The 11,518-nt window shown below is 39.7% G+C and overlaps 2 protein-coding genes across 2 annotated transcripts; both read left to right on the top strand.

Moving 5' to 3' along the window:
• Nucleotides 1-2,043: 2,043 nt before the first annotated feature.
• Nucleotides 2,044-8,026, top strand: LOC121975602. Its single transcript, XM_042527345.1, has 7 exons — nucleotides 2,044-2,193; nucleotides 3,989-4,191; nucleotides 4,786-4,949; nucleotides 6,133-6,235; nucleotides 6,476-6,979; nucleotides 7,150-7,487; nucleotides 7,618-8,026. Exons 2-7 carry the CDS (start codon nucleotides 4,035-4,037, stop codon nucleotides 7,774-7,776), a joined length of 1,425 nt encoding a protein of 474 aa, XP_042383279.1. The 5' UTR covers nucleotides 2,044-2,193; nucleotides 3,989-4,034; the 3' UTR covers nucleotides 7,777-8,026.
• Nucleotides 8,027-9,184: 1,158 nt separating this feature from the next.
• On the top strand, nucleotides 9,185-10,172 carry LOC121975601 (chlorophyll a-b binding protein of LHCII type 1-like). The gene has a single exon (XM_042527344.1). It carries the CDS (start codon nucleotides 9,244-9,246, stop codon nucleotides 10,045-10,047), a length of 804 nt encoding a protein of 267 aa, XP_042383278.1. The 5' UTR covers nucleotides 9,185-9,243; the 3' UTR covers nucleotides 10,048-10,172.
• The last annotated feature ends 1,346 nt before the right edge of the window (nucleotides 10,173-11,518 follow it).

The raw sequence follows: 11,518 nt of genomic DNA, 5'->3' as shown, positions 1-11,518 counted from the left end.
GGTGAGCCCTATTCCGGATGGCAGAGATCACCCAAGCGAGCGGAAGACTCGGTCTGAGGCGAACGGAGCCAGAGTAGAAGACCCGGGCTAGAAAAAGTCAACGGACTTTTCCAGCCGGGGCGCCCGGAGCAGTCTTGGGCGCCCGGACCCCTCCGGGGTGCCCGGAACCCTTCCGGGTGTTCGGAGTTGACTTTTTGACTGGATCGAGTTTTGACTCGATCTGAATGTTGGGGGATAAAATTTATCCCCCCGGGGCGCCTGGAACCCTTAGGGCGCCCCGACCAAGGCTATAAATATAGTCTTGGTCCAGAAGCTTTTCAACGAACTCAAGAATTGTAATTCCAACGCTTGTGTGCTTTAGATTAAAGTTGAGCTTCTGTTTATGTGCTTAAACACTGTAAGAGGGTTCTCCTCCTGAAGGAGATATTCTAGTGCGCTTCATCTTCCTTGGATTAACAACCTCCCCGGTTGTAACCAAGTAAATCTCTTTTGTCTCTTACTTTTAGTTTATTTGTTTAATTTATTTATGCAAATGTTCTATTGAGAGTTCGAGAAGGGTTGATTTTTGTTTTTGTGTTTGCAGGCTATCCAACCCCTCCTTCTAGCCGGCCGCAACGGTCCTACACTATGTTCCGACCTCTGCGTCGATCCAGCCCTTGTATAGTGTTCCGGCCTACGTGCCGCTGTCATATTTCGGCCTATGTGCTGCCTTCCGGATCCATGCCTCGTCCGGCTTCCCGTCGTCAGATCCAGATCATCATCCGACTCATATTCATCTGCTCTTTTGAGTCACGATGACTTAATCAGCGTCACGACCAGCTCACCGGTCTACTAGAGGGCATCCTCTCGGCCAGGATATATTTTCCATACTTATTCTCCACGTACTTCAATATTCTACTATTTATTCTGCTTCTTATATATTTTTAGGACCTGCCTCAAGCATCGGGGTATCAGAGACTAGGGCAATCCAGTCGCTGTCTGCAGGTAGCATTGACCAGAGATCTTCTGACGACTTAGTCAACATAGAAGACAACTCATCATGTCTTCCTCCGGACCATAACAATTCGATCAATATTCCAATCATATCGTCATCCCGACCATCCATCTGACTCAGCTTCGGGATGGAATCATCCTTCATCCAGATGCACCATGACCCGGACTTCTAGGTCAAAGGCGCGGATAAGTTCAAGACGGAGAGGTTCGCTTAGGGTGTGTCCAAGGCGTCACGAAGAACGCCTTCTTCAAAGGCGGCCACCGGATCTGCAACGGCCAGAATTTTGCACTGGTGGAAGCCCAGTTGGTAGAAGCCAAGTTGGTGCGGTGCGTGATCCTTCAATGCTTCTCGTTTGATCTGTCGCCGTCGTACACTCATGCGCCGCATACAATTCTCACCCTGAAGCCTTAACATGGGGCTCCGATCAGGCTGCACAGGCTGTGAGTCCAATCCATAGTAATGAAGATAAAAATAATAATGGAGGATGATAATAAAAAAAAACATCATTTTTCCCCAAAATCTCCCAGTAAATAAGTTTCTTTTTAGTCAAGTGCACAGACAGAATGTGTTGACAGTCGTTAAGCAAATGACATTTCCAAATCATGGGGAAAATTTGTGTCTTCTTCTTTACAAATTAAATCAACCCTAATGCACGTGCACGGCATGCGCCGTCAAACTGGAGCTTTGCTATATGCCATCCCAATTTTTCTTCCACTAAAGTCGATATTTGATCTCGCTCGTCTTCAATGATGGAACCGAGAAAGTACCATAAGAGTGAATTTATCATTCATTAACCAGCTCCGTGCCACAAACAGCATCCTCCTTCGAGGGCGATTCAGTACTCGACACGTAATTGCAGACACAGGCCCGCATTTTAAATCACTCCTCGGATCGGGAGCGCGTTGCGGCGGAGTTCTCAAATATCTCGCACGTGGTGAGCCGCCTCCTGCTAAGAGGCGAGTCCGGTCCGCAGCGACCCCACGCGTCAAAAATTTAGAGGCCGATCAAAATGATGTGCACCGCATCAAAACCATCCATTTGTGGTCCCTAAGTTGGAGGCGCCGTCATCTTATATATATCGACAGAGACGGCCGACCCCAATTCGTTGCTCCTTCCGGCGTCCGTGCCTCCGCCCTCTCCCCGATTCCGGCGTTCTTTTAGAGAGAGAGCGAGAGAGCAGGCGGCGAGCTAAGGTTTCGGTACGTGTTTTTGCTCCCTTAACTATTTAATCTTTGTTTGTGTTTTCCCTCTCCCAATGGCTGATTGATTGGTTTTGATGGTGTTGGATCGTTAAAATTGGTTTTTACAACGCGTGTTGGTTTTTTCTAGTACCTCAGGCTGAATTCAATTCTGATCTTGCGGTTCGGACAGTCGGACTCCGGCTCGTCTTATTTAGAGACGGTCAGTTTGTTGATTTTTGGAATCTTGTAGCAGAGAAAAATGTTTTATTTTCTCGACGCTAAAGTTGTATCTTTCTGGTATAGGCCTTATTTTATTGCTCTTTTCGCTTTTTATTGGACTACTTCCGGGTGATCGGAGTTAGTGTCTTGGTTGTGCTAGTTGATGGTAACTCGGTCGTTAGGTTTTACCTGACGTTTTGGCCTTTTTTTTTTGTTGTTGAATTTATGTTGCGATTGCTGATACTCAAGATTATCCTAATTCCGACGCTATTTTCTTTTCAACTTACAATGATTATTATTTCAGTTGATCGGTTTAGCGGATCAACTTTATCTCTTTTGAGCGGGATGTCTAGATGATCTCAATATGGCATGGTTTAACTAGTCAATGATTAATTTCTTTAGGAAGTTGTTGAGAAATTTCTTCTGTACTACTGATTTTTACTGTTGTCCAATTTTTATTTATTTTTTTCTAATTGTGTTTAATATCTTTTAGAGAGGGAACAAAATTTCATATTCTAGATTTGTGAATATACATACCTGAGAACAAATTCAACATTGGGAGAAACACCCACATCCCAATTGTGTGATTTTGAGATGTTTTTCTCTCGTGAATAATATAGATTTACAAATTATACTCATTATAGTTTCTACTTGCAAACTATAATGTACTTGGGTGTAGTTTCATCTATATACAAGATCTACTATGTTTCCAAATACATACGTTTCCTTTTTAGCAATGTTTGTTTTTAAAAAATTATTCTGATAGGATCTGGATTAGATAATTGGCAATGAGAAAAGCAGGATAAAGATGTGATGACTAAAAGAAACCGTACAAATATAAAAGTACCTGCTCAGTGATATAAACTACTTAGGTATTATGTGTTCATGTGCTCTCTAGTCATATGACATAAGCTACTTAGGTATGATGTGATAATGTTTTCATGTGATCTCTATTCATACATCTTTTAGTTCTTAGCGACTACATTGCTTCTTTAATCTTTAAAATTGTATTATGATTAGTTTCCTTTCTTGCATCAGTTGTTGTTTGAATGATCTTCAATAAGATTCTACGAGGTTTGTTTTTCAAGTAACTCTTGAGTGACAAGTTCATGATAGTTATTGTGTCACTTTGGCATCACAAGGGCAATTATACTCACCAAGTTGAACTATTTAGTCACCTATCCAAACTTTTTGCCGAATGCTCAGAAACTATTTTTCAGAAATGAACTATTAGTATGTTGTCAAGCTTATTGCTGAATGCGTATATAATTTGAACCATGACCCTCTAATATTTGTATGTCCAACACCTCTTCTAGCTGACAGAAAGGTAAATAAAGGTCATAAATCTGATGGAAATGCTCAGTGATACAGGAAGCACGTCCACATGTTAATGTCAATAGAAAACAACACTTATCTAATTAGAAGAATTACTAATAAATGCTTAGTTGAAATAATGTCTCAATGGTAATAAGTACATCAAGGGCTCTATCCTAGTTTTGATGGTTAATCCTATTTATGTACTAATATACATGCCATTCTGCATTTTACTGTGCTAGCTTCAGTTTTCTGATGTTGCGTTCCTTTCTTCTTGTAGTTCATGTTTATCAAGTTGAAGTCCACTGCATATTGTAGCAGCTCAAATGCCAGCATTGAGGATGAAGAAAAAATTAAGAAGGGGATTTGTAGAATTGCACAATTATCATATTCCTCAAAAATCAATCAGAAGATCAGAAAACTTATCGGCTCAAATTAATACAGAGGTGGATCCCATTGATCAGAGTTACCAAAATGTTGTTGGTGAGCTATAGTACATTTTTGTTGGGATATATTTTCTTCTTCCTTTTGTATCTTTTTCCCTTTTTTTTTTTATTTTGAATCAATCCCTCTCTTCTGAATGAACTAGCAGAGAGTTCTTCTCTCTATTCGTAACTCAAATTGAGAGGCTGAGATACCATATTTCACACACATGTACACAGAAACATGCCTGTTTGTTTTGCAAGGTTGAATACTATTTGATCTCTTCTGAGAACCCTGAGACTTCCAAAGCTATTATAGGTTATCTTGTTGCTATGCCCCTTAATAATGTATTCAAAGCTGTAGGATCACCTACTGATATGCTTGTATTGGAATATTTGCTGTAGAATTCCCATAATTGTATGCTTGTTTTCCTTAACGATATTCTTCTTATGGGGAAAGAAAACATCTAGTCATAGTTTTCACTATTATTCATCAACTTTTAGTGCTTGTTGGTTGATTGATAAGCACACACATGCAATGTGCGTCAAGTTTCTTTCATACATTTCTTCCAATACTTTTCTGCCCATAAAGCTATTAATATTATAAATATTTATTTGATATAAAGTTTATTTTAGTTTAATTTTAATGCTACAGGAAAGCTTTCAAAAGAAACTGCTACCAGCACTGGAAACTCATTATGTGACTCTAGGATAACAGATTCTGATGGAACATCCACTATATTTTTGAATATGTCGTCATTGTCACCTGATCTTTTGCCCGTTGAAACAATGGCATCTATTTGCTGGTCTGAAACTTCAGTATGTATTTAATCCTTATTACAATTATTTTCTCTTTCATTTTCTAATTTCCTTTTTCTTTTTCAAGCATCCGATGCCTCTAATCTGAGTTTCTTTTTTCAACCATAACTTTTTTAGCAACTTATTGTCTGCTGGCTTGTCCTTTTTCTGGAAAATTATATATCATAGACAACCCTTAAAGATGACTACTCTATGGCACTTCCCATATTCCTTAAAAGGCTATGTGTGGTAATTTATGGTACAGGTTACTCTAAAAGTCTGAAAATTTTGGGCCGTAAATGCAATTGCCTAGAAATCTGCTTCAAATAATATAGATAGAACTGTCCTGTTTCATAATTTTGATGGAAAAGTTTGAGGTCTTCATCTAGGAATTACAGATAAGCCCAGATTGTGGTGCACTTTAGGCATTCCTATTCAGAAAGTGTTTGTGGCATTTTTTAAATATATATTTCAGAAGGAGATGTGCTCAAATAAAAGATAACTAACAGCCATATGACTGGAAGCATCAGTGCTGTTATGGAGCACAGCTGAGCTCATCCAATTTCTTAGATTAGGGCGAGGAGAACTCCATAAGAGAACAGTGGTGTTACCATCCCCATCCTTTTACCACCCTGCTTCATCCTAGTGCTTGAAATTTCTGTCAGAGCAGTTGCTTAAACAGTTCACCATCTGGCTTAGCCTCTTGTTGGGATAATGTGATCTGTACTGTATTACTTTGCTCTATGGTTCTCATTGCCTCACTACTCAGTTGCACCTTTTTCCCATTGGCATTGATGTTGTGATGTCAATTTATCTACGGTCCTCTATGGTTCATGGCCACGACATGCTTGGACAAGAATTGTTTGTTATTGATGCTTGGATTAGGGATGCAAGCTTACCGCTTATTCTTAGGGGTGGATTTGATGTGGTCCTAGAGAGTGGTAAATTGTATGGACCCGTCTAGTGCTAACTGCAAGTTCTTTCATCTGATTGAGTCACTATTGTTGGTTGAATTTGCTATATCATAGGCAGGGTTTTGCACATGGTCATATTATTAACAACTAGCCATTTAACTTTCCTTTATCACTATCCACTGAGCCTTTGCGTTTCCTTGTTTGGTTATTGGCCAAGTTACTTTCATTATTTCAGATTAACCTCTTGTTCTTCGTTTTTTTATATGTGGTGATTTTCCTCACGCCTACAGGGTTCACCGTCAACAATGTTACTTCCTGAACAAGAAATGACTTTCTCGCCCAATTTTGAGGATGGCGGTCCTCAGCTAAAGCTATCTAATCATTGTAATGGAGGTGAGAAGCCCTTCTCCCTTTTTTGCCACCCGAAATGGCTCTGGTTTCAAATAATGTGGATGTGGTGTTCCTTGAATCTTTGAACTACATTGTTTGATTTTTCTTATGCAAACCTGCAAATAAAATTTCAGTTCAAATACTCTAGTCTAAAATATCTCTGAGGTGTTCTCCTTGTTTGGTAATTTCTTAATCATTTCAGTTGTTTGAATTGTCTTTAGTTTTCTTTATTTTCTTCTGCAGTTAAATGTGGAAACCATGAATTGCCTAATCTGGTTGCTGACGAAGATGATGGGAACAATGGGCTATCTGATTATCAAGCTTGCAGTTTATTGGAGCTCTATTTAGACACTTTTCCTTCTTTCCCAGTTGATAGTAGCATGGGATTTGCTGATGTCTCTTTCCAAAATTATGAGCTTATTAATTCTGGCAGATTAATCGATGTGGTAGAAAAATATGTGACGCTTCCATTCCTTGATAACGCGATTGAATCCAGTGGTATACCCAATAATGAATCGACCCGAGAAATCATGAGCTCTGATGATGCCTGCTTATTTTTAGCAACTCATCAAGAATTTGACTTGAATTGTTTTTCTGGTGATTTTGGCAAAATAGATTGCTTCAATCCACAGTTAGATTTCAGATCTTTTCATGATATTTGGGCTGTTCCATCAAATTTTCCTACTCTACTTCCAAAGGATGAAACACAGGAAAGGAAGCCGATAACCCTTGTACTTGATTTAGATGGTACGGCACCAACCATTTTGTAGCTTTTCTCAGATATTTCTAACTGTAAACTCATGTTCATTCTTGCTCCTGTATCTTACTGTTTCATTATTCCAAATATTTCTGTGAATTTGATATTCTATACCATTTCTTTTTCTTGATGTTAATAATAACTGATATTTTGTCTGCAGAAACTCTGGTTCATTCTACACTAGAGGAATGCGACGATGCAGATTTCACTTTTTCAGTTTTCTCTAACATGGAGGAGCAAACTGTATATGTAAGACGGAGGCCTTTCCTACAGATCTTCCTTGAGAGAGTAGCACAAATGTTTGAAATTGTTATTTTCACAGCTAGCCTAAGCATCTATGCTACACAGTTACTCGACATACTGGACCCTGATCAGAAAATAATTTCTAGGCGCGTATTCCGAGAATCCTGTTTATTCTCAGATGGTTGTTATACAAAGGACCTTAACATTTTGGGAGTTGACCTAGCCAAAGTAGCTATAATAGACAATACTCCACAGGTACTATTCCTTCGCTTCATATCAACAGCAGCTAATAGTATGTCGGTCAAACGACATTTATCGAAGGTCTTTTGATAAGCTTGCATAGTTTTCTCTCTGACACATTATTTTGTTTCCAAAAAAACTTCAGGTTTTCCAGTTGCAAGTTAATAATGGCATACCTATTAAAAGTTGGTTTGATGATCCATCAGACTGCGCCTTGGTTCAGTTACTCCCTTTTCTGGAGACCCTGGTTGATGCTGAGGATGTTCGTCCAATTATTGCAAACAAGTTTGGTAATGAAGTGTAGGAGATCTTGGCTAGGGATTTCACTAACTCCTTGAATTTATTATATCGACACACTGGCTCCATCGACTACTTTGAATATAGATTTCTGATTTTTCCAAGTTGTTTCTTCGATTTATTCTAATTTTCAGGGTTCATGCAAACAAAAATTGTTTCTAATTTGTCCTCTTCACTACTTTCAGCTGTATAGTCTTCCCTTAGATACATTTGTTTACTTCAGATTTGTCAAGGAAATAAATGCTGGTTTTGTCTCATTATTTTCTAGTGATATATTAAGTGGACGGATTACGGATGACAATTCACTCTATTTGTATAATGAGATTGAATTTTTATAATCTGGCTCTCATGTGAGAGTTAATTATCCCCAATAAAAGATAGTTTAAATTTTTCTTATATTCATTTTGTGTAAATATATAAAATAATAATAGGCAGAATGTTTTAGCTCGTTAGATTTGTTTGTCATTTTTCGTTTACTCGTTTATTCTTTAGAGAATGCTATACGTAGTGATAGAGAAGATTAGATAAAAAAAAACAAAGATAATTAAGAAATAATAATTCTATAAAATTTATATTTTTAATTTTATAACTGGTGTCGCTACTAGAGCAAAAAGTTATTGTTCATGATAAATTATTATAATATTTTATCTTAGCATAATTACTTTTTATATAAAAAAAATCAACATCCCACGTAATATTCTATATCCATTAAAAGTTAAGTTTAAAATTTCTTAGAACAAATATCTATATAGATCCTATCAGCATGCATAATATGTGGAAACTATAACGGTTATTAATAAGATGACATATCCTTTTTCAACATAAGTAGAATTATATATATTGTAATAAAAGATGGAATCTGTCACTCTAACGGTTTCACATACTTGATTCTACGATTATATGTAAGGAGGTAAATCAGAAAATTATAATTAACTAATACGAGAAAAAAAAATTTCTCAGTAAATTTTACTGAGATTCTAACCCTGGCACCTCATACACTTAGAGGATATAAATAGATAATCTGTAGTGTGTCAAACTTAAATTCAATTTCTTCAGTCATATAACTAATACGGTAAGAGGAATATAAATATAAATATATAATGGAATGTATTTTGAATTCCAGCTGTGGAAATAAGTTAGCCATGAATCTTGATTGTGACCCAGAAAAATCTACAGCTTCCAATTCTCCATCGACACGTGTGCTCATCCTGCTCCACGATCATACCCACTTGGATTCGAAACCACGAGCCCAAATATCTCATGACCGTTGTGGATCAGAACCCGCCACGTTTTCGAACAAAATCCATGCGTCTCCAACCTCCAGCCAATGAGACGCCAGATAGAGATTGCGAAGGATAAGCTCGCCACCAGTTCGTACTCGCTCCTGAGCCTTTAATTACCCCCGACGCAGACGAAGTCTTTCATCGAACACCTTTCCTTCATTACTCAGCCTCCACTGCTCTTGCTCAAGTTAATGGCTTCCACCATGGCGCTCTCTTCCCCATCTTTCGTCGGCAAGCCTGTCAAGCTCGCTCCCTCGCTTTCCGACGCCCTTGGCGGTGGCGGCCGGATCACCATGCGCAAGCCGGCCACCAGGCCCAAGCCAGCCGCCGGGGGCAGCCCCTGGTACGGCCCCGACCGCGTCAAGTACCTCGGCCCATTCTCTGGCGAGCCCCCATCCTACCTAACAGGCGAGTTCCCCGGCGACTACGGGTGGGACACCGCCGGCCTCTCCGCCGACCCCGAGACCTTCGCCAAAAACAGGGAATTGGAAGTGATCCACTGCCGGTGGGCCATGCTCGGCGCTCTTGGCTGCGTCTTCCCGGAGCTCCTCTCCCGCAACGGCGTCAAGTTCGGGGAGGCAGTGTGGTTCAAGGCCGGATCGCAGATCTTTTCCGAGGGCGGTCTCGACTACCTCGGCAACCCCAGCCTAGTCCACGCGCAGAGCATCTTGGCCATCTGGGCATCCCAGGTGGTGCTGATGGGTGCTGTCGAGGGCTACCGGATTGCCGGAGGGCCGCTCGGGGAGGTGATTGACCCGCTGTACCCCGGCGGCAGCTTCGACCCTCTGGGGCTCGCCGACGACCCTGAGGCCTTCGCGGAGCTGAAGGTGAAGGAGATCAAGAACGGCCGTCTCGCGATGTTTTCAATGTTTGGATTCTTCGTGCAGGCCATCGTCACCGGAAAGGGGCCTCTGGAGAACCTGGCCGACCACCTAGCCGATCCGGTGAACAACAACGCCTGGGCCTACGCCACCAACTTCGTCCCTGGCAAATGAGCAACGAACTGATTGAGCCGAAACGAGGAACTCATGTGTACTAGTACATTTATTTTAAGAATTAGTGCGGAGGAATGTAAGTTTGTAATTTATTTACTCTTTCTTATGTTCCTTGTTTGTCTCGATGGATTTTAGGGTGAGCATGCATGATTTTAGCAAGCAAAACAGAAACCAAATAACATCTTTCAATCCAAAAAAAAAAATGACGGGGGAAGGGTAAAAGCCTCCACGTATCTTCACAAGGTCAAGATATCTATTTACGTGGATGATAAAAGTCAAGTCAACGATATCTCAGTTAGGTAAGACCGGCTCGAACCATGCCCACTGGGTTCGGTAAAGCTATTTGACTAATACTCCCGACCGACTATGCCTGTGCGGGCGTTACTTGAGCCAAGTGCTAGTGTCAATGCCACTCCTGATCGGCCATGCTTGTACGAGCATCACTTAAATCGGACGACAGGAGCCAATGCTACTTTTGACTGTCCATATTCGCCTGGGTGTTATTGTCATTTGAGTCAGACCAATCAAACGAGACAAGGCCTTGGTCACCCGAGAAGTAAATATCAAAATCATATATCTAATTTTTCGATCGATTGTCTTAGACTAAAGTAACTAAAAACCTTTGAATAATTAATATATCTTGAAACACCTATTATCAATATATTAAATACAGTCAATTGTTATCATAATATTAAAAGTTATCAGAGGATTACTGATGGTTAATAAAAAAAAAAAATCAAATCCATTGGAGAAGGTCAAAAAATCATATAATATTTATCATTAACATAGAAAAAAGTCAAAAGTCATCGAAATCATTATGTTCCGTTATCTTTGCTTGGGTTCACTTTCATGAAAATTAGTAATCGATAAACTTTGCTGACGGGTTGAAGCAGCTGAACCAGAGCCCAAAGCAGAAAGCACCAACCAATTTGCATGTGTAATAGTTTCTGCATGCACTTGCCGTTTCAGGCTTCAGAAATCAAATTAGAATCGGAAAGAGCAAATCAGTCTTGATGGACACATCATAATAATTTAAACTCCTCAGATATAATGTATCATGGATAAAATTAGAATCTACTATATTAGAATATAACAATAACTGGGAAAGTATATATATATCACACAACTAAGTCAGTCGAGAGTGCCTAGAAGTGATCCGGGCCCCAGAGTGACTCGGAGTCAAAGCACCCGAATCTCTTCTAGATACCCTGACTTGTAGGATCGAAAAGAACTAGAAGAGTGTAAATAGCATGTGTCATTTTTTCATATTTTTCGGGAACTCAAGAAAATAAAGCCGAAATAGAAATTAAATTAACACAATACTAACACCTCCGTTTTTACTTGGTTTATTGTCTGTGTCGGTAGTCTCAGACATGCAATCATTAATCGCTTTTATAGGACAATTTACTATCAATTCGTCAAGTACAATGAATATGTAGTTACAATTAACGAAATAAACAATAACAACAAC

Source organism: Zingiber officinale, chromosome 4B, assembly GCF_018446385.1.
Source record: "Zingiber officinale cultivar Zhangliang chromosome 4B, Zo_v1.1, whole genome shotgun sequence".
NCBI lineage: Eukaryota > Viridiplantae > Streptophyta > Magnoliopsida > Zingiberales > Zingiberaceae > Zingiber > Zingiber officinale.
This window is presented reverse-complemented; position numbering and strand designations above follow the sequence as displayed.

What these genes read in the sequence shown, in the direction of transcription:
- LOC121975602 (XM_042527345.1), top strand. Translation starts at nt 4,035, where the DNA reads ATGCCAGCATTGAGGATGAAGAAAAAATTAAGAAGGGGATTTGTAGAA. An exon ending in TTTGCTGGTCTGAAACTTCA is followed by an intron (nt 4,950 to 6,132) that starts GTATGTATTTAA and finishes TCACGCCTACAG; the next exon opens with GGTTCACCGTCAACAATGTT. An exon ending in ATCTAATCATTGTAATGGAG is followed by an intron (nt 6,236 to 6,475) that starts GTGAGAAGCCCT and finishes TTTCTTCTGCAG; the next exon opens with TTAAATGTGGAAACCATGAA.
- LOC121975601 (XM_042527344.1), top strand. Translation starts at nt 9,244, where the DNA reads ATGGCTTCCACCATGGCGCTCTCTTCCCCATCTTTCGTCGGCAAGCCT.